Genomic DNA, 25,479 nt, shown 5'->3' on the forward strand with positions numbered 1-25,479 from the left:
GGCAGAAGACTGTGGCTCCAATAAACATCCTTTAGTCTGTCATTCATTGGCCTGTCAGTATATGTGGCATAGTGGAAAGAGAGCTGGACTTGAAATCAGAAGACCTGGATTTGAACCCCACCTTAGACATCCACTAGTTGTATAACCTTGGCCTAGTTCCTCCATTTCTCAAAGCCTCAGTCTCTTTGTCTGTAAAATGGGAATAGTAATGCTGACCATCCATATCTCACAGGATTACTATGAGGAAAGCATTTTGTTGGCCTTACTGCAGGATTAGGAGCAGAGCAGACCAGAGCACCTATTTCCTGTGTATTCTTAGGAAGCTAAGTTTCAGCAATAATTCTGAAATATCTTACTCACAGAAAATGCGTAGGTTCCCTCCAATTCAGTGACACAATGGAGAAGTAGTAAAAAAAAAAAAAAAAGTGGGCGGAGTTAGAATAAAGATGACCTAAGTGGGTGGTAGTGATAAATGTCAATTTTATGAATATTTTTTAGGTTCTAAGTGCTTTTTTGAGCCCAAGTACTGGTTATTCAGGAATTTTGGCACATTCAAAGAAACTAGAGCCTTGAGTAACTTTGTTAACATGTACACAGATAGTGCTTAAATTATGTGGGACTTGTTGGGATCCTAACTCTAGAGCTCTACTGGGGAGAAGAATTTAGAAAATATATTGGGCAGAGCGAGGTTCACTGCGTTTGGTGTGCAGCTATTTCTAAAAGTCATGTGACCAATTCAGAAAACATTTACCAAGCACCTATCACATAGTGTTGTGCTGAGCAACAAGAGAAATAAAGATGAATGAGCAATCTCTGACATTAAGGAGTTTACAATTTAGTAAGAGAAGATATGACACTTAACTGACAGTTCTAATATAAAATACTCTATTAAAGATAGTTACAAGCCTTTTTCTAAGTCTTTATTCTTTGATTGATTTGTCATTATGGTAATAAAGTTGCCAGATTTCATTGAGAGAGCTAGCGGTTGCTGATTACACTTGTTAGGCCATATCATTTGGCCTTTAACTTTCCCAGGTCCCCCTTTCATTGGTTTTATACAGTTGTTTCCTGTCCTTCATGCCATAGAGCCAGTCTTTTGTTACTCTCAGGAATTATAAGTTCACATCTTTATAATGTTCTCAGTTAACAAAGTACTTTCCTCACAATAACATCATGAAGTAGGTAGCATTGGAATTAGGGCCACTATTTTACCCAAATATGTGCAGATTCTGTGAATATGGCAACACTGGAAGCTCCTGGGATGGAACTGTCACCCAAGGCAGATTACATCCCATCCATGACTAAGAGGTAAGTCTAGGGCATTGTTTGAAGCTCACTGAGATCAAGACTTGCTGGATCGGGATCACAGAGCTAGTGAATGTCAGCAGTGAGATTCGAATCAAAGTCTTCCCGACCCCAAGCCCAGAACCCTATCCACCTGACCACCTCTATTTTGTATATTTCAACACCATCCTAAAGGTGAGGAAACCAAAGCTCATATAGGTTTAATGACTTGTCCAGAGTCACACAGTTAGTTTTTTCCTGATTCAGCCTCGCACAGAATCTCTGTAGCCCAGTGAGGAGAACAGAGGTACTGCTCTAGGTACTCCCCAAGTTGCCACTAAGCTGCAAATTTGTTAATAGAAAGAAGATCATTTTCAGTCAGTTCCCCCTCCCCCTTCCCACTGCCATATATCAACCATCTTCCCATCCTGCCTAAATAAATAATCACATATTCTTTTCTAGTTTTCTCTAAGAATATTTTTTTCAATCTCTGTTCTGTGTCTCCTTCCATCCTATTCTTGATCCATTATAGGATATTTGTATTGTAGTATCACAGGATAGCAACTTCTGGACTAAAAGGATCCCATGTGAGCCTGACCCATCTGCCAGAGACCTCTGATTCTTTCATCTCCACTTTCATGCACATCAGTCAGGCACGATTTGTGGCCAGTTACAGCTGACTCGGCAGTAGAGGTAGAATTGTCAGAATGGATCAGAATTCCAGAACTAAAAAGAATCTCTGAGGAGAGCCAACCTTTGGATTTTACAGATATGGAAACAGAACCCCAGAAAGGTGCAGTAACTTGGCTCAGATAGTCATAACAGAGACATGATTGGAATTTCATTCTCTCACTTTCCAGCCTGGCATTCCTTCAGTCTCCAAATGCCAGTTCTTATCTCCCCCACCAAGCTCAAAGCCAGAATTATTTTTTTTTGTGATGCTAACTGATTTTAAAAGCTTGCAGCTCAATGTTTACACACGTTCCAGAGCTGTACATCGCACAAGTAAATTAGAACCTCTGACTTTACTAGCCCTGTCATAACCACAGCTGCACGAGGGCTTTTTCTTTTCTTGTCTCTCCTTTTGCCTGTAGTACACGTTCTTCTCCTTTACTAGGTGTTGTTTATTAGGTGTTTTCCCCTAAGTGCTGTATAAAACTGACAGATTTGTTTCAAGGCAGCCAGTAGGTTCAGATTTAGTAGGTGGTTGCCTTTACTAGCTCTGCTGCTGCTGTTGCATAACTGGTTTCAGGAAGGAAGAAGCAATGCAGACTGGTCAGACCTGGAAATCAGAACCGCCATTTGCTCCTATTTCAGGGACAGATGTTCTAAGACTTTGAGTGAGCCACCAATCATGCCTCTGACACTCTCAATAACCTTCAATTTCCTCAGGAAACTCTAGGATAATAGTAAAACCTTCCTAGCTTTTTGGGTACAATGATGATACTGTCGACCTATTATCAGTAAGGCACAAGCCTAAAATAGTTTTCCTAATGGTCTTGACAGGCTAAGTATGGTCCACACACACTTAGTAAGGACATAAATTTGTGTGATGGTTTACATTTTTCAATCAACTATGTGATTCAAAGATATGGTCTACTATGGACTATCTCTAGTGGAAGTTTGTTCCTGTCTAAGTGCCTTCGTCAAGAACACCCTCAACCTTTAACTTTAACAATAAGACTGTGTCTACTTTAAAAATGGATTTTCCTCTTGGTGACTCAGGCAGTCTAGTCCAGAATACATTCCTTAACATTTCATATAAATAATAAAATTCAGTAGTTACTGATGTTATTTTGACACCTTTTTTTGGTAGCAATCAAGTCTGAGAGCATCTTCTCTTCTCTGTCGGATATGTTGAGAATTGAGCTTACAATCTCCTCACAATTATCACCTCCAGCATGTACCCACCCTGTTCATTTGATCTAGTTCAGCTGCTTTTCCATCTTTATTCTCTTCTATTTCATTTCTACCTTCTCTGTAAGCGCTAGTGGAGACTCCACTCTCTTTGATAGTGAAAGAATTTGTTATAAAAAATCTTTGCTGATCTTTTCCATCTTTCCTGTGTTTGTTATCCTCCTCCAGCTTCATCATGAAATGACTTTGGGACAACTTTGTTTAGTTGGGTTTAAGTTTTCTTTAAACTATTTTTACTCTCTACTGCTCCTCTTTGTTTTATGATGTGATATTGCATATAATCTCCTAAAACTCTTCTTTGTAATATTTCACAGTTGAGATGGTATTCTAGACTGGCATTGCCTTTGACTTCCATATGTCTCTGATTTCCAAGTAGGTCACAAGTTTGCTGACTAACATGGATTTTAGACTCTTTTGTCTCTTCATTTTGGCTATTGATTTATGTAGATAGTATATTAGTATATTTATATCAGATATATATCTGATCTAGGGCCTTCAATTTTTTTCTCAAAGTTTTCATGAGGAATAGGCAAGAGGCTTCTGTGTATTCTACCAGTTTTTGCCCTCTCTCATTCTTAACACCTAATCTACTCTTGATCCCTATTCTCCAAAGTGGTTGGGTTGGGGCAGGGGGTGGGGGGGAGTTCAGGATTTTTTTTGCCATTTCTCCTATTCTCATTTTTGCATTGAAGGCATTGAGTATATGTTGATTTAATTTGAAGAGTCTTTATGAGTTCTTCCTAAAAGTTCTCAGCCTCTTTCTTCATCTTTTGAAACAAATGGTGGTGATTAAGTTGCAATTACTTTCATGGTGGTCTTTTTGCAAATACTTATCATGAGTCTGTGATGTGAGAGGGCTAAATATTTCAGAAAATTGTTTTTCTTTTTGCCTTTGGATGCATGATAAAAATCAACTCCATGTATTCAACTATTAGAATTTATAGACTATCAGATAGAAGAGACTTTGGAGGTCATCTAGTCCAAACTCTATTTTGTGGAAGAACCTAATATAGTGTTATTTCAACTGTGCAATGCTACCTCCCAAAACACATGAACCACTTAAACCTTCCAGAATAGGGTGGAAAATCACCCACATTATCAATCCGGATAGAAGCATCATCTTAGCCTGAAATTGTCAGGGTGTAGATGATCTGTCATTCTCAAGGTAACTATGCTGAGTGTTGTTTCATTGTCTGCTCAAACGTAGCAATTACCTTTGGGGAATGTGCTATTGCACATTTTGCAGTAATACTTTTCTGACATCTGTTCTGCTCTCAAAAATTTGCTTACATAGTGTTTTGCAAGTAAATTGTTTGCACTTGTTCATCTATAAATGTAATTGTTTCTCTCACATCTAAAAAACAGCTTCTTTGTTTAATTTAGTTATTTGTGAAACCTTTTCAAAGGAACAGCAAAGTTAATGAGTGTCCATTTTCTTATTCATTTTAAATTACTCTTTTAATGAAGTCTTACTCTGATAGTAATCTCTCTAAATTCTCAAAGGCTATGTTAGCTGGACATGAATCCTGAATGGACATACCAAGCTAAAAAAAACTTCAAAGTCAGGCCTATTGGTAGGTTATGTATTCCCATCATCCAAGGGCTAGCCTAGTTAAACTCAGAAAGACATATTGTTGGTTGCCCACCAGGCATGAATGTTTTCAGTGAAGTAACTCATGAAGCAGCCTTTAACTAAGACAGAAAGGGGTTGTGATTATATCAGTGGAGGGAGGACATACCCACAAAATCTAGAAATAAAGGTTTAAATTGAATGGTAACTCTCTGTAGTCTTAGCTACTATTTATTTCTGGGTTTATTTTCCAGTTTGTTTTTTGGGGTATTAAAACAATCATAGTTGTCTGACCGATGAGTGCATTTTCCTCATCTGACTGTCCCATTTTAATAATGAGTATGTGACTAGATGAATGGGTTCTACTTCAATGAATCTGTGTGTAAGCCACATTCCCAGTCTTGGTGGTCCCATTAGCCTGTAAAATAGCTCCCTCCCATTTCCCTCATTAGTTTTCTGCATTCTTTTGCTCATTTAGATCATTTCCAGTTAAGTGACTCATTTTTCACTCAGGTTTCGGAACTAAGTCCAAATTTAACTGTCCCAAAACAGTTAACCAGATTGTTGCTATAATATCCTAACACTAAGATCTGTCTTCTTTTCTGTTTTCATTTTCTCTCATTCTGAGGAGTCCTCGTTCTTATTACAGAATCACGAAATTTGAAAGTTGGAAGGGACCTCAGCAGCCATCTAATCCAATCCATACGTGAAAGGAATGCTCACTATATCTGACCAGTGATCATCTGAGTTCTGCTTAATGATCACCAAGGAGACCTCTCAAGAAAGTCCATTCTTTTGGGGGGACAGTTTTAATTGTTAGGGAATTTTCCTGACATCAAGCCTACGTTTCCCTCCTTGCAGCTTCCTCCTGGTTCTACCCTCTGGGACCCAAAAGAACTCCTTCTCCCCTGCCCCTCCCCTGGCCCCAAAAATCCTTCAAATGCCTGAAGATAGCTATCATGTTTCCCTTGAGTCTTCTTTTCTCCAGGTTAAAAATGCCCAGTTCCTTTAACTGATCCTCATGTGATGTGGACTCCACACCCCTGACCATTTCAATTACCCTCCTTGGACCACTCTCCAGCTTATCAGCCTCTTTCTTAAACTGAGGTGTCCTAAACTGGACACAACACTAAATGAAGCCTGATGAGGGGAGACCTAGAGTGAGACTGTCCCTTCCCTTTGCCTCTCTAAATGAAGTCTAAAAGCTCAGCAGTTTTGGGAGGGTTTCGTTGTGTTGTGTTTTGTTTTGTTTGGTTTTGTTTGACTGTCATATCATACTGCTGACTCTCATTGAGTTTATGGTCCACCGAAACGTCCAGATTTTCTTCAGAACACACGCTTTCTAACCATGCCTCCCCCATCTCGTATTGATGCATTTACTTTTTTGTGCCCAGATGTTACCCTTGTTGAATTTCATACTATTAAGTACAGCCCAGTACTACAGCCTGTCAAGATCTTTTTGGGTCTTGATTCCAGTCAACTAGGGTGTTAGCTATCGCTCCAAACTTCATCTGCAAATTGGGTATCTTTATCTAAGTCACTAATTTAAAATGTCACACAGGACAGAGCCTAACACAAGTCTCTGGGTCACCCACTGACATTGCACCATGAACAACTACTCTTCAAGATTTACCATCCGACCGCTTCTGAAAGCATCTTATATTATCATCTTATCCACATCACTCCATCTTCTCAACAAAAAATCGTATGGGAAACTTTACCAAAAGCTTTGTTAAAATCTAGTTCAATCGTATCCACAACATTTCCCTTATCTACTGGTTTAGTAAACCTATCAAAAAAAAAGGAAATAAGGTTAGCTTGACATAACCTGTTCTTTATGCAGCCAGGCTAGTTCTTTGTAATCACTGCTTCCCCTTTCTAGCCATCTCTGTAATCATCCATTCCGGGCCTCAGTTTCTACAGCTATAAAATGGAGGTTATTGTTCTTAGATTATCTACAATGCCTCTCAGGGCGGTGGTAAGGAAACTCCTTACAACAACTTTACTTTAAAGCATTGTAGAAACATGGATTGTTATTGGATTGCATCTCATCATTGCATCATTGGATTGGATCCCATCTAAATAGGATTCTGTCTTGGAAACAACATAGGCTGTGTATTAAAAAAAAAAAAAAACTTGTGTTCCTTTGGAATCTTCATATGAGCAACAAAATTACAACCGTGCCTTTTAGTAAATCCACAGAATCAAAGAAGTCAGAAAAGAGACTTTGGCTATCATTTAGTCCCAGGGGTGGAGAACCTGTGGCCTCGAGGCCACATGTGGCCCTCTAGCTCCTCAAGTGTGGCCCTTTGATTCAGTCAAGGGCCCAACTTGAGGAGCTAGAGGGCCACATGAGGCCTCGAGGCCACAGGTTCCCCATCCTGGGACTCTAGTACAAACCCCTTACTTTGCCAGTGAGGATCTCTGGGCTCTGGATGGGTTTAGTGGCTTCCCAAGGTCACACACACTAGCTTCCTTAAGCTACACAATCAAATAATCTTATATTTCAATTTTTATTCACTTCCCTCAAGGAATTTAAAATCTTATAGGAGGGTTAAACCCTGTAAACAAATAACTATATTATGGAGTAGAGTGTAGTAAGTACAAAGAAGAGGTCCAAACAAAATGGATAGATAAGTACACAAGGGTCACAGGAATTGGGTAGGGGTAATTCTGAAAGGTTTCGCTCAAAGAATGATTTTTTCAGTAGGATTTTGAGGGAGGGAAGGAATCTGTTTTAATGGAAGGGGGCACTTCAATCAGAAGCAGTGGCACTGGTCAAAATTGAGAAGGGAAAATAAGAAAACAGTGAGCCCAGTCTGCTTGATGGAAATGGAGATACTGAGATGGGAGGTGGGTAAGATAAGAGAAAGCCATTTAGAAGAAGGTCTGGAAACCCATGCTAAGGAATTTTGGTTGTCTCTGATTAACAATAGGGAACCACTGTAAATTACTTAACAGTAGAGTGACGTGATCAAGGTGATACTTGAAAAGAAGATCATTCTTGGCGCTGTAAGTAGGCTACATTAAAAGAAAGCTTCTAGAGGCAAGCTCATTATAACTCAGTTTTTTAATACAATTTCCTCTACACTTCTTTCTTTCCATTGTGACCTCTTCTACCTTGTTTCCTTCAACTCCAGCTGTCAGTTAGTCTTTGGCCTGCTGGCATTTGTCATGGTTTTAACAGCTCATTGATCCCTATGGAGTTTGACTCTGAGCTCTTCCAGTATACCAGAAACTTCAAAAGAGTTCAACAGATACCACCACATTACTACTTTTAGGCTTAACCTGAGTAAAATTCCCAAGAGCTTTGTGGCTTCCCTTCTCCTCCCAACCCACCCACCTTTAATCCCACATTCCCCAACATTCCTGCCTCACTTAGAAGTACTTCCCCTGAGACATAAACAGCCTGCTTTTTGGCTTTCTAGAAAAAGTCCAAGGCATATGGGCTTTGTCTTGTTCAGGGCGGTAGTAAGGTGCTTTAATCCTGTCTATTGTCAGAGATCACAAGAACTTACTTACTTGGAAAGGAGAGGGGAATTGACTGACCCCTTTAAGAGTGTCCTCACTAAACGTTGACAGAGACAACACAGTCTATCTAAGACCCTGGCAAAGAATCTGGCTTATTATGTCTAGCTTTTGCTACTTCTTTCTGAGAAAGCCTTGGCCACCAAAACATGAGATGTTTTGCTTTCCTTTCCTTTTAATGAGTGTCTCTTAATTAAATGTGAGTCTAACCTGCTTGTTTTCAACAATTTCTCCTCCTTGAGTGGCTTTACTTGTTTTTTCTTTTCCTTTTTGGAGGTGAACTCAGAAAATCCACTTTAGCTACATGTAATTAAAAGAGGTGACCACTCACTTGCTGTACACTGTGTGTGCTGGAATGTGGCATAGTGGAAAGACAGTATTATAGTTAAAGTCAGACTTCCTAGGTCTGAATACAGATTCCAATGGTTATCTTCTTTGTCACTTAACCTCTCTGGATTATAGTCACCTCATCTGTAAAATGGGAGATGGATGTGGACTAGATTCTAGCTCTAAATCTTATGGCTTTCTGTAAAACCACACCAGGCTTTTGCTTGAGTTTTCCTCAAAATACCTGTTCACTCTAGCGTATTGTCCCAGTAGCCTCTGAGTAACCAGGCTGAGGCTGAACTTTTATGTACCCTTTTAATTAAGAGCCTCAGTATTTAATCACAGTAGGGCATTGTTTGGTAGTGCCATATAATGAAAAGGTTAGAGCTGCTGAAATGTATCATTAAGACAGTGGACAATTCATTCAGTGTCCGTGGAATAAAATGAATAGGAACTGAGCCAAAAAGATCAACTGGAATATACAAAGATGTGAGACATCATGGTTGGGTGGCACAATCAGTGGGGATGAGAGCATTTGTGTTTGGTACAGGCAAGGAGAAATCTCTCATGAAACAAACGAAAACCACTTGAGAGAAGTAATGGCATTCCTGAGACTCTATGTGCTATGGCAGGGCTGTCCAAAATACGGCCCACAGGCCGCATTCGGTCCACAGTGCAATTTTATGTGGCCTGCCTGTGGTTTTTAATTTTCACGAGAGAAAAAATAAAATAATAATTTGCATGGAATACATATTAGATTTTTAAATTCCATCACTAATAAATAATCTCATTGATGTTAATTTTAGTTGGTGCTTTTAAGCAGTATTACAGATGGAACATATCACATGGAATTTTCAATCAATCTGTGGGATGCGTTCCGTCTGTACAATGCAGACTAGTCAGTATGCACCTACCTTTATACTGTTGTATTGTCGCTTTGTTGTTTTGTGTTTGCTTTCATGCTTCTCACCTTTGCACCTTCATACTGATGACGTGCGTTCCCCCACTTTCTATTACCGTACCGTATTTTTTATCCTGGGTGGGGCCCTCGAATAATTATTTTATTTTAATGTGGCCCTAAGATAACCTAAGGTTGGACAGCCTTGTGCTATGCCAAAGGAAAGAAAGTCTCACTGAACATACCTTTGAAAAGGACAGCTTCCATGCTTTGCCTGTTTTGTTTTGTTTTGTTTTGTTTTGTTTTGCTTTTAATGAATCACTAAGACCAAGCTAGGATTAGGTCTTTCTGCTGCTTCTCCTGGAAATGAAGCTTTCCTTGATGCCAAAACTCTATCCTCTGTAAGTGCATAGAATGCAAAGCTTAGGGTGAAAACTGAGGTGTTTGGTCTCTCACAAAACCTTCTTTTTAATATTTTTTCTAGTCTGAATATATTTTTAATAAATAAAGAAGCACTGTCTTGCTTTGTTTACTTTACACAGAAAGTGATTTTCATTTCCAATCCCTGTCCTATTCCCATTTTCATGATTTTCCACATGGTCTAGGAAAATTGGCATAATAAAGTGAATGGATGTCCAAAGCAGGCAATGACATTTGGGAAACTAAATTACTTACTAATAAATAATAAAAAAATTTTTACTAAATAAATACATGTCCTGTCATTTAGTAGATAGCCATTATAAAAAGAGAAAGCTAATACTTTGTGGGATAAAGTCAAATGTTTTTTATGCTTTATTTCTGCTCTAGTGGCATTGAGTAACTTTCAAGGGACTATGACTTTTGTCACTTTACTACTTTGTTGCCTTTGAGGGCACATTAATTATATGAATCGATTTGAATCATCAATTCTGACTCTAAAGCCAGATCACTCTCCAAGGCTTATGGGAATACACCACCAGATTGATAACTTCGTAAAGAACCACATGAAAAAGAAATGGTGAATCTCAGATCCAGTCTTGTGGTTTACTGGATTCTGAAACCTACCAGCTTTCTGAGGCTTGACTTCAGTAATCTGATCCATGTAATGACCCAGTTCAGACATGTACTTGTGATCACTTAAACAGACCCAGTGGCCACCCCTACATACCACCCCTACAAAATTTGCCCACTTTCCCAATAAGGAAGGGTATTTGTCAGCATCTATCCACCTTCTAGAAAGAGCCAAATTCCCTTACTTGATAATGGATATAGAAAAAGATAAACTGTCTGGGTTTGGGAGGTTGAGTTTTTTTTTTCCAAAAAGTATTCTGAATCACAGATTGAAATGAAACCTGGGCCACAAGCTTAGGGAGGGTTCTTTATGGAGAACCATAGCAGAAAGGAATTCTCTTGGATGCTGAAATATTTGTCTCTGTGCATTATCCTTCCAGTAGAGTTTGAGACAATCTCCCTAAACATTTTCCCCCTTTTTCTTCTTTTCACTTTAGATATGTATTATGGGACACATTACTGTAGGGTACTTGGAGTTTTGACAATTGGAGCCAAATTCTTAACCTTTATGGTTCACCAGGAGGATAGTCAATGAGTTAAACAAGATGCCTATAGCTTGAATTGGTCCCCAAACTTCACCTTGCACCAAAAACTTGGATTTTGTAAGATGTATAAAACATGAGCCAGAAAATTAGTTCAGTGGGAAATGTTTCCATAGGGCCAAGTGTGAGGACAATACACAGGCTTCCATATGCTGTCCGGGCCAGGTTTTTTGATAAGCCAAATCTCTTAGGGGCAAAGGGCAAAAATGCTTCACTTCCTGAAGCAGAATCTCTTATCTTCAGCCCTCTGCAGAACAACTAGTCAGGAATCTGCAGATGGGTGTCTTCCTCCTTTTCCCTCCCCTCAGGAGCCCCCATGTGAGAACAAAGTCCCTAGTATCTTGAAAGTAATGTTAAGAAAATAAACACTACAAAGACTGGTAACAGGGGGATGCCTCTCTTGCATGTTTTTTGTGGCCATCTTGGTTCAAGCAGAAGGGGGGTCCCCCCAGATATATGAGCCAGCAGGATCTCTTTGTAGCAAGGATTAGTGTGTTTGGCCAGATGTCCTCCCAGTGGAGGGTAGACAAAGAAAGAGAAAACAGAATTCTTATTAAAAATAAGTCACGGGAGGAAAAAAACACAGAAAGTGTGTCAAGTGGAACAGGGGCCCGTGAGGTGCCATCTGATATTGATTAAATGCTGATAAAGTCAACAGAGAGAAATGCACATTGTGAGGAAGTGACCCTGGCTCTTCGGAATGCAAACTAGTGACAAATGTCTGGGAGCCAGCCTGCATTAATACCATATGTACTTGATACAGTGATGAGAGCCCAAAGCTCAAAGCAATAGAAAGAGTGTGGCCTGACTGCAAGAGAGTCAAGGTGGGAGTCAGGAGACCTAGGTTTTAGGCCCAGGGTTTAGTCCCAGTGACTCTGTCACTAATTAGCTCTGCAACATTCATCAAGTCACTTCACCCTTCTGTGACTCAGTTTCCTTTTCTGTGAAATGAGAGAGTTGATCTATGATCTCTCTAAGGTCCCTTGCAGCTCTCATATTTTATGATTACTAAAAACTAGTTCCCCTAACAGGTGATTTTCATTTATTACCCTCAGGGACAACAATCTTTCATTGGTTCTGAAATTCTTCCAAGTAAGTATAATAGATCAGAGAGGAAAGGAGTGGAAAAATAATCTACTTGGGTCCTAAAATTCCAACAGAGGGAGATTTTTCAAAAGGCCATAAACGTGCCTCCCAATCTCTCTCTATTGGAGATCTCCTGAGGACAAGCCCCCATTTTGTGCCTCTGTGTTTTACAGTAGTACATGCCGATGTGGACATAAATGTGAGCGTGATGTGGGAAAGAAAGAAAGCACAAGGCTCTCTCTGACTACTTGCCTACAGTTCTCTATCAGCCAATTTCAAAAGCATCTTCACTATGACATTGAGGTTAGGTGATACCTAATCCCCTTGTAAAGAAGATACATTCCTTGGGGTGGCTAGGTGGCACAGTGAGTAGAGCACCAGCACTGAAGTCAGGAGTTCAAATACAGCCTCAGACACTTGACACACTTAGTAGCTGTGTGACCTTGGGCAAGTCACTTAACCCCAATTGCCTTGCCTTCCCCCTCAAAAAAAAAAGAATATGGAGTCCTTAAAAAACTGGTTTTTTTCTGGGAAGTTTAAGCGTTTTTTAAAAAGGAGAAAAAAAGAGAGAATGGGTATAAGACAGTGGAGACTGCATGGAATAGGTGAGTTTGTGTCAGTGAATGAATAATGCAGTCTGTATCTAAGGAGATTTGACTTGGGCCAGTGTAATTCCTGTCAAAGTGATGAAATGCAAAAGCAAAAGTTCCTGTTTTATACCACTGGAAGTCCTCTAAACAGCTTCAGGGGGCCTCCAACTTTGTCCAATTGTGTTCAGTTCATTCATTCACTTAGCAAGTATTCGTCGAGTGCCAACTATATACATAGCATCATGCCAGGTGTGGAAGAGGATCCAAGAGAAATGTGTGCCATGTTTGACTTTAGCCCCGTTCTCTTACATGTCTTTTACATTTTACTACACGCACACACAAACTCACACAAACACACACAGTTCTCCAGTACCCTGAGGGAGTTGAGGAATCTCCTCTACCATTGAGAGCCTCCACTGACTGTGTTCTCCCCATTTTAGATACCCATTGACTAGCATCCTAGTTACATTTCACCACTTAATACTGGATTCACTTTTACAAAGAAATATTTACTTCAAAGATACAGTGAGGACAAATATACAAACTTTTCCTTCAACACCTCAAAGGACATAATCCACTCACCACCATCTGCCCCCTACCATACCGCCCCTATCACTGGGGAGGGTAGGAAACTCAGGCTAATAGATTAGCTCGGTTTTTACGTAGCATGAGTTCCACCAAATTCAAGTTTTTGGAATCCAGACCTTTGCTCCTCAGGCTTTTGCTTCTGGGCTGTCTGCAACATGTGGCCTGGATTCCTGGACTCTATGGCTCAAGTTTCCAGGTTAGAGATTCCAAAAGGACAAAGGAAAAGGTCACAAAGTCCTAGGCCCATTTCTCAGGGACATGTGGCCCAAAAGGGGATTGGGAAGAGAATTGGAAGAAGAAGGTAGCCTTCAGGCCTTCCTTCACCTGTTACTACACAGTGTCACCTGTCATGAAAGAATCCTTCATCCTCAGAGGAGAATGCAGAAAAGCCCCAGCTATACTCAGGCAGTTTTAAAGATGCAAACGATCCAGCCACATGTCCAGTGGGAAAAAAGGCAGCTCCCAGCCATGTGGTAGGCCAATAAAAAATGTCCATGCATGCTGAAGTCCTCTGTTCTCCCAGAATGAGGTGCCCCCACATGGGTGATTCCATCTTGGGTAGCTGAAGAATGTGCCAAACCCCCATTATAAATGCTAGAACTTAAACTCCAAGTAGGAAAAGACTACATACACATGAATTAAGTAGTCATGTAAAGACATTCCTTATTAAACTCCAAAAGAAAAGGTTGGGCCAGTCAGTACAAAGGCCATGGAAGATCATTGTTGGGCAGAGTAGACAGAAAAGGCATCCAGAAACACCTGTAATATTGGCTTCTGAATGAAGGGTACTCTTTAGACAGGTAGAGAGCAGGATGCTGTAAGTATGAGGAACAACCTGAACAAACTCACAGCTCAGGAATGAGTTTAACGTTTTCAAGCAGTGGTAAAGAGATTGGTTTGGCCTGGGGGAAGGGTTCCTCTGAAGGAGTGCTGAGAATTGGATGGAGAAGGTTGGGCCAGATTATAGAAAGGCTCTGACTTCCAGACTGAGAAAAATTCACTTTATTCTGTAGTTAACATGGAAATTTTTATTGTTTTTAAGTGTGACAGTGATACAACGACATTACTATTTGAGAAAGTTTACCTAGTAGTGACGCAGCTAGGTGGTTCTGTGGATAGAGCTCTGGACCTAGAGTCAGGAAGATCTGAGTTCAAATCCAGCCTCAGCCATTTACTAGCTACATGACCCTGGGCAACTTACTTTACTTTGTTTTCCTTAATCTACTGAGAAGGAAATGGAAAACCACTACAGGGTCTTTGCCAAGAAAACCTGATATGGGGTCACAAAGAGTCAGACACGACTGAATATCAACAACAGTCTAGTAGTAATGTGTAGGATGAATTGCAGTAGGGAGACAGAGAAACCAGCTAGGAGGCAATTGCAGTTATCCAAGAACGGAGTGATGAGGACTTTACTCTAGGGTTTTGCCAATGGCATTGGAGACAACATCTGTGAATTAACAAGTCTTAATGATAAACTTCGTGGCAGGGGGAGGGAGAGGGTAGAGTTCAAGGGAAAGGAAGAGTCAAAAATGACTCAGGGGCTGACTTCCTAGGAAACTGACTAAAACTGTGGTGGTACCATTGGTGGAAATGGGAAAGATGGAGGAGGAACTAGCTGATTTGCCAAGGAATATAAATTTAGGTTTGAATATATTGAGTTTGAGTTGACATTAGGATGCCCGACTGAGAATGTTCAATATGCAAATGGAACAGGAAACTAAACTCAAGTGAGAGAGTGGGGCTAGAGATTGAAAGTCATATGAATATGGATAATAATTGTAGTAAGAGATAAGAACATATCAATTAACAAAGAGATTACTTTCCAGATCTGTTTTTCTCTTGAGGAGCTGCTCCTCTTCCCCCATCTCCCAAATGTGTTTGTTAACAGAATTTCTTTTTTGAGAGTATCTTGTCATCTTTGAGCCTATAAAAACTTGGACCATAGGATTCTAGTTAACCTTTCTCTGAACTCTGAAATCCATCCCCTCCACCCTCTTCTCTATACTCCCTCCTCTTGGCAACTACATCCATTCCTATATCTTCAGTTATCACTTCTATGCAGTTGACTCCAATGTCGTATCCCCAAACTCTGCGTTCCACTCCTGCATTTCCAGCTAGATATCATCACCTAGGTGTCCTGCCAATATCTCAAACTCAATCAGTCCAAAACTGAGCTCATTTCCCCTCTAAAGGTTATCTTCATTCCTTTTAACTTCTCTATTTTTGTCATTATCACCACTGTTCTTATAGTCACCCAGGCTAAAAAAACCTTTGAGCTATCTTTAACTCATCCCTCTCCCTTACCACCTCTAATCAATTACCACATCCTGCTGATTCTACCTCCACAGTACTTCTCACATCCATCGTCTCCCCTCTTCCACTGCTATCATCCCAGGTCAAGCACTCATTCATTACCTCTTGCCTAGGCTGTTGTTGCCGCTTTCTAATCTGTCTGCTTCCTCCATTCTCTCCCTTTGTCCCATCACATCAGTCATCAGGCACATATTAAGCACCAGACACTGTAGATATAGAGGTAAAATACTGTCTTTGCTCTCCAGGAGCTCACATTCTAATGAGGGGAACAATGGGTAAATAACCGGATAGAGATAAGACATATATGAGTGTATACACGGATGTATTTAAACCTGTATCTATACATGTATAAAGTATATGGAAGGTGGTCTCAGAGGGAAGACAATAAGGAAAGAGGAGAGAGGGCTGGTAGGGTCTCCCTATAGAAGGTGGGATTTAAGTCATGAAGTAAGCCAAAAATGAAGGCACAGAGCTGGGGAAGGAAAGCGGTCCAGTCTTGGGGGTCAACCAGTACAAAGGCTCAGACAGGAAATGAGGTGTCCTGGGTGAGAAACAGTAAGTAGACAAGGGTGACTGAATTTTTAGGTGTATGAAGGGGAGTAAAGTATAAGAAGACTAGAAATATGGGAAGGGATCAAGTTGTGACAGGCTTTAAATGCTAAACATAGGGTTGTGGCTGTGTGAGTAGAGATCAGGAAATACGTACAACAGACATTATGAAGGAAGAAACAAGATTGGGCAATGAATTGGACAAATGAGTGAGAGTGATGAGTCAAGGAGGAGCTGAAGTTGGAGTCTGAATACTTAGGATAATGAGGGTGCCCTTAATAGCCATAGAAAAGTTGGGAAGAGGGGAGAATTTGAGGGGAAAGATAATGAGTTTAGTTTTGATCTTGTTGAACTTCAGATATCCAAAAGGCAGTTGGTGGTACAGGACTGAGCTCAGAAGACTGACTGGATAAATAGATTTAGGAATCACTTGCAAAGAGACAAATAATTGAATCTATGGTGACTGATGGGATCACCAAGTGAGATAGTATAGATGAAAAAGAGGGCCTAGATTAGAACTTGGAGGGTCACCTACAAATAGTAGGCATGACATAGAAGAATATCCAGCAACAAGGACTGAGAAAGGAGTGGTCAGACAAGGAAAAGAACCAAGAGACAATAGTGTCGTGAAAACTTAGAGAGAAAAGTATACAGGAGGAGATGGTGATCAAGTGTCAAAAGTTGCAAAGAAGTCAAGAAGGGTGAGAATTGAAGGGTTTTTTTTAAAAAATAGATTTGCCAGTTAGGAGATCATCGGTAACTTTAGAAAGGGTAGATTCAATTGAATGATGAAGTTGGGAGCCAGAGTGCAGAGAATTTATAACTGAATGAGAGGTAAGGAGGTAGAGGCATCAATTATAGATCTCAAGGAATTTGATTATATATCAATTATTCCAGGAATTGCTTATATATCAATTACAGATCTCAAGGAATTTAGCCAAGAAGAGGAAAAGGAATAAGGGCAATAGTTAGCAGCAACTCTAGGAAGAGTTATTTTTTAAGAATTGGAGTGATATAGAAATATTTGTAGACAACAGGAAATGAGCCAGGAGATAGAGAGAGACTGAAAATGAGACAGAAAGAGAGAGAGAGAGAGAGAGAGAGAGAGAGAGAGAGAGAGAGAGAGAGAGAGAGAGAGAGAGAAACGATTGTAGGGGAGATCTCTTCAGGAAAAGAAGGGAGGAGATAGGATCCTTCATCAGAGGCAAGATCTATCCTTCATACATCAACCAAAGTAATCTTCCTAAATCTCATATGTGACTATGCCACCTCCCTTAGCATAGATCATTGTACATAATATGCCTGATGAGTTTTTGCTGAAAATGTTTGTTACAGGGAAAGCATGCAAAGAGAGCCAACAAGTAAGGGTAGAGGTCACTAAGGACCTATAGGAAAGCTTGGGATCAGGAAAAAAAACTGAGTATGCTGAAAACATCAGAGTATCAAAGCATATCATATTTCACAAAAGTATCCTGTTTACTTTCCACATAAGCAAGAGTTTTCCTCTCCCAAAGAGAGAAAAAGGTGAAGGATAAAGGAAGGGAAAATTGAGGTATATAGAACCTGATTCATGCTTATTGTCAACACAATTAATTATTACTTGCCAAATGACAAATGAAGGCACTGGGTCAGCAAATATTTGATCCAAATTGTTTGTCTTAACCAGCAAAATCACCAGATTGAATCCATTCAACTTTTGCCTACTGCCCAGAGACATGTGACACAAGGAGGCATGGGTGTGCCCAAGAACTTAAATTTCAGTCATTATTAACAGTCTGTTTTTCTCATCATTTTACAATAAACAGGGATGAAGATGCTTTTCCACCAAAGAATGTTGTTGCTGTATATAAAATCACAAGCTGAAGGAGAATAACTTCAACTGTTGCTTAATCCCCATCATTTATCCATCAAGAATTATTGAGCACAATTACAATCAGTCAGTCACTTGTATACTGCTACTCCCCAAGGGACACTATAAGTAAGATTCACATAGGAAAACAAATCAAGAAAACAAATGCATTCCTGATAGTCTTTTCAACATGATTTTCACATTAAAATATCTAGTGTCTCTCTCCTGTGTTTCTCATCGTTTGGATGGAAATTTCCCCTTTTATGGTTTACTTTCTGTATGTACTTACAGAAATGACAGCTGGTTACTACTCAGACCAGTGTGTTCTTTAACAGGTTGAAATGACTATACGCTCAAACTTTACTCCCTCTCACCAAGGAAGCAGACTCCTTGTCCCAAAACCAGACCATAACTTATAAATACGGACACTAGTATTCCATATCTTTCATATCTTCACAGTCCAAACACAATGATTAATTAAACATTCTGATTTTAAAATGATCTGTTTTTTACTGAGAGGTAGCATGATATAATGGATAGAGGACTAGCCTCAGAACCAGGAAAACCTGGACTCACATTCAGCCTCTGATGTGTACTGACCCATAGGAAAGTCACTTAACCTCTCAGTTCCTTAATGACTCTCTAACAGTTACTTATAGCACAGATCAACTGCTGATAAGTAGAGGGGGCTTACTCACCAGAAATTCCTTAAACCAGTAAAAGCACAGGTCTGGAATTTTTTTTCTATTTTAATTGCGATTCCATTATGACAAATTCCAAAGGACTATCTAGACCAGGGGTGGGGAGCCTGTGGCCTTGAGGCCACATGTGGCCCTCTAGGTCCTCAAGTGCAGCGCTTTGAATCCAAGCTTCACAGAACAGATTTGAAGTTTGGGTTCAAACTTGGGCAAAGGGCCACACTTAAGGACCTGGAGGGCCACATAAGATCCCCACCCCTGATCTATACTCTTAGGGGCAGCTAGGTGGCACAGTGGATAGAGTACCTGGGCAGGTTATTTAGCCCTGTTTGCTTCAGTTTCCTCATACTCATCTGTAAAATGAGTGGAGAAGGAAATGGCAAACCACTCTAGTATCTTTGCCAAGAAAACTCCAAATGCGATCACTAAGAGTCAGACATGACTGAAACAACAGGACGACAACAACAAAATCTAGATTCTTCCACTGTGCTAAACATTTTCTTTTGTCAAATACTGCAAAAAATAAATGGACTAGGATTTGAAATACTTTGGTTGTCGCAATTTTCACTGAAATATTATTATTACTATGAGATTTTGTTCCATGCCATGAACTCAAACCATGTACCATTTCCTAAATGTATGGAATATAATCATTATTGCATATGGAGAGTCCCTTATATTGCTAACATGATAGGCAAGGAATATATCCACTTTAAAAATACTACTTGTAGCTGTTGCTGTTCAGTCACGTCTAACTCTCCATGACCCTATTTGAGGTTTTCTTAGCGAAGATACTGAAGTGGTTTGCCATTTTCTTCTCCACTCATTTTATAGTTGAAGAAACTGAGGCAAACAGGGTTAAGTGACTTGCCCAGGATCACACCGCTACTGAGTGTCTGAGGCCGGATTTGAACCCAGGTCTTACCGACTCCAAGCCTGGCACTACTACACCATGTAGTTACCCTATGACTCATGGTGCAGATACACAAATGCAGTATCTTTGTATATAGTGTGTGATCCTCTTAATCATTCTGTGTATTTGAACACATACTGGAGTAAAAACTCTGAAATAACACCGCTGGGCACAGTTCTTAAAATATATCTTCTCTTACAGGTATTCAGGAAGGAACACAATGTACCAAATGTAAAAATAACTGGGCACTGAAGTTTTCTATCATATTATTATATATTCTGTGCGCCCTGCTAACAATCACGGTAGCCATTCTGGGATACAAAGGTATGTACCATATGAATTTTCCTTTCCAATAGCAAATTAACTAACCATGGAATGAAAAAATGATTTATCCACAGGTATGAAAAATTAAGTATCTTACTTGTATTGAACTTAGTAATATGACTTCAGGTCCTTTACCCTTGTCACTGTAGGTCAATCATAATGTCTAAGCAGGAAAAAACATCCCTACCCTCAGTGATTTCAGTGATGATTTTCTCCCATCTATGTGAAGATTTTTGTTTTTCAGGTCTTTAGGGTTGTATAATTTTCCTTGTCTGTGAAGTGAATTATCATTTCCAGCTACACTTTCTTCCTCAGTCTTTTCCTGTCCTATCTTAGTGGTCATATGAAAACCTTGGAGCCAGCACACAGTAAAGCCACAGTGATGGTGGCCAAATAAAATAAAAAATCTCCATGGCTACTAGTTCCTTCAGCCAGTGTCTACACAGCCACTTCCCCCTTTTCTCCACAGCAGATTTACTGTGGTCACAGTTGGTTTTGGCTAGTTGAATGTCTATAATATCTGAAACACAATATAAACACTGCCTTGAAGAAGTTAAAAGGTAATGTAGGTGAAGATCAGAGTTGTAGTTCAGTTAACTTTCCTGAATGAGGAGGAAAGAGAGATTGTTGTCATTTTTCCAAACATCTGATCTTCCTTTCCTTTCATACTCCATAGAATTAATCTGATTGAGTAAAATTTTCTTGTCCGGTTGGAGCATTTTTTTCCCCTTGTGTGACTAAAAGTAAAAATATCATAATTCAAATCACAGTGGAAAACAACAAAGAATTATGGAACTCTTTCTAGACACAGCCATGTTAGGCTCATTTCTCTGATTTCAACACACAAACAGACATGGACAGAGTCTACTAATCTTAATATCTTTAACTTAGCAGCCAGCTTCAGCTGCCTTCCCTCAGAATGACAGATTGTGCAACTGATACAGGAAAAGGAAAATTCAGAGACTCACTAGCTCTCTGCTCTTGTCACTATGCCCACCATAGCTGCTTTGGGGGTGAGGCAGTAGGTGGGCCATTTCCTTACACTTTTTTTCTCTTTAGACCTGTATGTTCTACAATACCTGTCACACACACAGCTAGGCATTTTCCTGAAGTATTATTCAGTCTGCCCCCTTAATGCCAGGTACACTCAGAATAAAGCATACTGTGGAACTTCCCATTTATTCTCTGATGAATTGAGACAATGAAGAATTTGGAAAATTACCAGGCCTTTTATTCCCTTTCAGCTGTGGTAGCCTCACCTAACTAAAGGACATCTGTATGGAGGAAAATAAGGTCCAACAAGTATAAGTTCTCAGGTTAGACAGATAGGTAGATAGAGGGATGGATAGATAGAGGGATAGATAGATGACAGATAGGTAGACAGATAGATAGATAGACAGATAGACACATACATTAGAGAATTGGAGTCACCTAAAAGTGTCTCCCCACTAAAAAAATCTAATCAAAAATCAAAGAAAAGCTTTATTTTGTTACTAATGATTCAAATAGCCAACTCCATCAAATTAGTCAGCTTTCAATTTCTTTCAGTCTGTGTAAACATGATTAGTGAACCAGTGGCAAAGCAGTAACTAAAAATCAAGTGGTGACAATTAAGCTTTTATTGGGTCTCTCTAGGGGGCTACTATAGAGCAGTATATTAAGCCCTTGGAGTTGAATATTTATTATAGAAAGAAAAAGCACAGTTCTTGCCTTTGAAGAGCTTACCTCTGTCTAATACTTGGCCAATTTTTCGTTTTGTTAGGAAATAATTCAGAGAAACTTTTTGCCTTCTTAAGGCACAAGGAAAAGTCCAAAAGCAAGACTCTCTGAGGCTTTTAGACGTTACTTCCTCGGTTTTTATAACCTTGAAAAGGAAAATAGTGTACAAAAAGACCTCCAGTGAGCCTCCTGGGACCTTCACTGCAAGCATCTCCTCCCTCTCCAGTTCATTGCTTATGACTGTTTGTTATCGTGCAGTTCTCCTATTTCCTATTTTTTTTAGGCATTGTATTCAAAAGTACAACTTTTTTTGTGTAGTCCTTGTCTACTTCATTTCTTTTCAGCTCATCTATTTGCAAAAACCTGAATATCCCATGGTTGTGCTACGGTCTTTCTCAATGAGGAGACAGTTTCAGTAACCAGATTACAAAGGCAGAATTTTAAGCCAAATAGCTCAGACTTATTTTAATACCACTTGCTTGTTCTGAATGTACTGGATCTTGAGTCTTGGGGGAAATATATTCCAAAGGAACTCTTGCAATTCCACCTCCTGACCTCCCCCATTCACCTCCACCCATTCCCCTTTCATTTCTCTCCTTCTACAAACCCAAAATTGGACTTTTTAAATAGAATTTCTTCAGCAAAAGATTTATGTGAACAGCGGGGAATCCTCTAAACTCTTCACTTAAGATGTCCTCAATATGTCTGTGATTTATGGCTCACAAAGCTGCTTTGAAAACTTTGTTTATTGCAGATTCCTTGGATACTCTAGGGAAAGAGAAAAAACCACTAATTCATAAAGTTTTGTGCACTGTTATTACCTTTCACCAAAAGTGTTTACCTGTACACTCGCCCCTAACCTTTGTAGTTCAGCAGAACACAAGAGTAAAATAAATAAAATAAACCTGTCATTTTAACCTGCCATTCAATCCAATCTAGCAAACATATATTAAGCCACTACTGTGTTCGAGGTTTTATGTGAGGTGCTAAAGGAGATACATAGACAAAAATAGCTCCTGCCTTTAAGGATATATTCTACAGGAGAGAGGAGGGGAACATAACATAGATCCAGATAAATTAATACAAGATGTAATTTGAGGAGGAAGAAAGCATTTTGAGCTACTGGGTGGGAGGGGAGTCAGGAAAGGTTTCAAAGCAGAAGTGGCTCCTGAATTGAGCCTTGTCGAAAGATAAAGATTCCAAAAGGTGGATGTGAATTATTACTGATGCAAAGCGCACAAGCACCTAACTAGCTGAGGTATTCCTGAGTATTTTGAGTTATTAGTCAAGAAAACCATTGGAACAACTTCTCAAGGAGAAAGGAGAACCACCGAATTTCAGTCAAAGGAGACTCCAGAGGCCATTTAGTACAACCCATATGTGAAAAAGAATCCCTTCTGAGCTATACTAGACAAAAAAACTCATTGAGCCTTTATTTAAAGACTTCCAGGGAGTAGAAACTCATCTTCCTTCCACCCTGCATTTGGATAGTTCTAACTGTTAGGAAGTTTTTCCCCATATGTTGTTTTTTTTTTTTGCCCTTCCATTCATTGTACTAGTAATATTGATAAAAATTTAGCACTTTAAGGTTTGCAAAGCACCTTACAAATATCTAATTTTATCCTTACAACGTCCCTGGGAAGTAGTGCTAAAATAATGCTATTTTTCCCCTCCTTTTTACAGAGGAAGAAACTGAGGCAGACAGAGATTAAGCAGCATCGCCAGGGTCACAAAGCTAGCATATGTCTGAGGTCACATTTGAACTCTCGTCTCCCTGACTCCAGGTCCAGTGCTCTGATTCATCCTTCTGTTTAATTTCGAAGAGAGCTGTTCTGACTCCTCTGTGTCTTTTCTTCTCTAAGCTAGCCATACCCCATTCCTTTAACTAATCCTTGAATGAAACAGACTCAGGACCCTTCACTATTTAAAGGTTCTCCAGCTTTTCAGTGCCCTTCCTAAAATGGAAACCAAAAAGCCTACAATATTCCAGATGTGCTCTCATCTGGACACAATAGTGTGGAAATATCACCTCCTTATTCCTGGAAGCTATGACTCTCAATACAATCACTTTTTTTGGCTGCCACATCAAACCATTGACATATTCATCTTGTGGCCCACTCAAATCCTCATAACATTTTTAGATAATCTTCTCCCTGCTTAGGCCTCCCTCATCTTGTACTTGGAAGGTAGGGTTTTTTTGTAAGCCAAGTGTTAACACTTTATATTTATCCCTGTTAAGTTTCATCTTATTAGAATTAACCCAATGACTTAGTAAAGTCTTTTTGAATCCTGACTCTGTCATCCATTGTGTTTATTGCCCCTCTCAGCTTTGTACCATCAGCAAACTTGGTAAGAATACCATTGGTGTCTTTATCCAAGTTATTGATAAAAATTCAAGGAGATGTGGGTCAAGCACAGACGCTTGGTAACTGGAGTCATCCTCCCAGGTGGACATAAACTGTAATGACTACTCTTCCAGCCTGGTTATTTGACCATTTCTGAATCCATCTAATTATACTATTGTCTAGTCCGAATTATTCTGTTTTCCATGTTAGGAGCATGAAATACTTGGTCAAGTGCTGTAAAGAGACAGAGACATACAGAAAAAGGGAGAGGGACAAAGAGAGATAGATGAATGGAGAGAGAGTGAAAAAAAGAGAAGAGAGAAAGGGGCAGAGAGAAGGAGAGAGGAGAGGGAGAGAGAGGGAAAGAGAGAAAGAGAGATGAAGAAAAAGGGAGAGAGAGAGGGAGTGAGAGAGAGAGGGAGGGAGGAGAGAGAGAGAGAGAGAAGGAGAAAAAGAGAGTGAGTCTGGTATGACCTGTTCTTGATGAAGTCATGTTGCTCTTTGTGATCTCCTATTCTTTTTCTAGATGTTCACTAACCATCCCTTTAATAATACATTCCAGGATTTGGGCAGAAATTGAAATCAGTCTGACTGACCTATGGTTTGCAGGCACCATTTTCTTCCTTTGTTGGAAAATTAAATCATTTTGCCCATCTCTAATCATGTAGCACCTTCCTCATTCTCCACAATCATTCAGATACCATTGCTAATGATTCAACAATCACATAAAGACTTCAACTTTGCCAAAATAGAAATGGCCATTAAATAAGAATTGGACCAAAGATCTGTACTTATATACATAAACTAGAGGATTATGATACAGCTGTTGTTGGGATCCAGGCCATGAAACAGTCTTATAATAAGTTGGGGGTTTTTTGTATTTCTACAATTCAACCTTATTGGATAGGGTCCAATGTTTTTGCTTTAATACTTTGAAAAAATCTATGGTCTTTTTGGTGAGTGTAATCCTACTACCAATGCAGGTTGCCATTCACATTTTCCTGTAAATACTCCACGGGTGACATATCCAATGCATTGGGTGCCTTCTTTTTGTTCTTTATCTTGGAGTACCAATATACCCCACCATCTCTTTTTTGATCATACAAATTCCTGATAAGGTGTCTCACTACACTTATTGAGTTTAAGTCATTGGTAACGTATTGGATTCCATTTATATCCTCCATCATCTTTCCTTTGCCCTTTGATTTATGATTTTAATTCTTTTGAGATCATAGTCTTTCATATTTGGCAGCCATATAAAATCACTAGGAGAATATTGGCATTTAAAGATATGGTTCTGGTTGAATTTCACTCACAGTGAATAAGGTTTTTGGGGAAGATCCAATGTAGATACATATTTGGAGAAGAAGGTAATAAGCCAGGCAC

The 25,479-nt window shown here is 39.6% G+C and overlaps 1 protein-coding gene across 1 annotated transcript in view; it reads left to right on the forward strand.

Annotated features, from left to right (window-relative positions):
* Positions 1-25,479, forward strand: part of COLEC12 (collectin subfamily member 12) — a 230,467-nt gene that overhangs the window by 164,609 nt on the left and 40,379 nt on the right. Inside the window, exon 3 of the mRNA XM_036741362.1 lies at positions 19,907-20,029. Within this exon, the coding sequence (XP_036597257.1) occupies positions 19,907-20,029 (123 nt within the window). The remainder of the gene's footprint in view (positions 1-19,906; positions 20,030-25,479) is intronic.

Source organism: Trichosurus vulpecula, chromosome 1 (assembly GCF_011100635.1).
Source record: "Trichosurus vulpecula isolate mTriVul1 chromosome 1, mTriVul1.pri, whole genome shotgun sequence".
NCBI classification, from domain to species: domain Eukaryota; kingdom Metazoa; phylum Chordata; class Mammalia; order Diprotodontia; family Phalangeridae; genus Trichosurus; species Trichosurus vulpecula.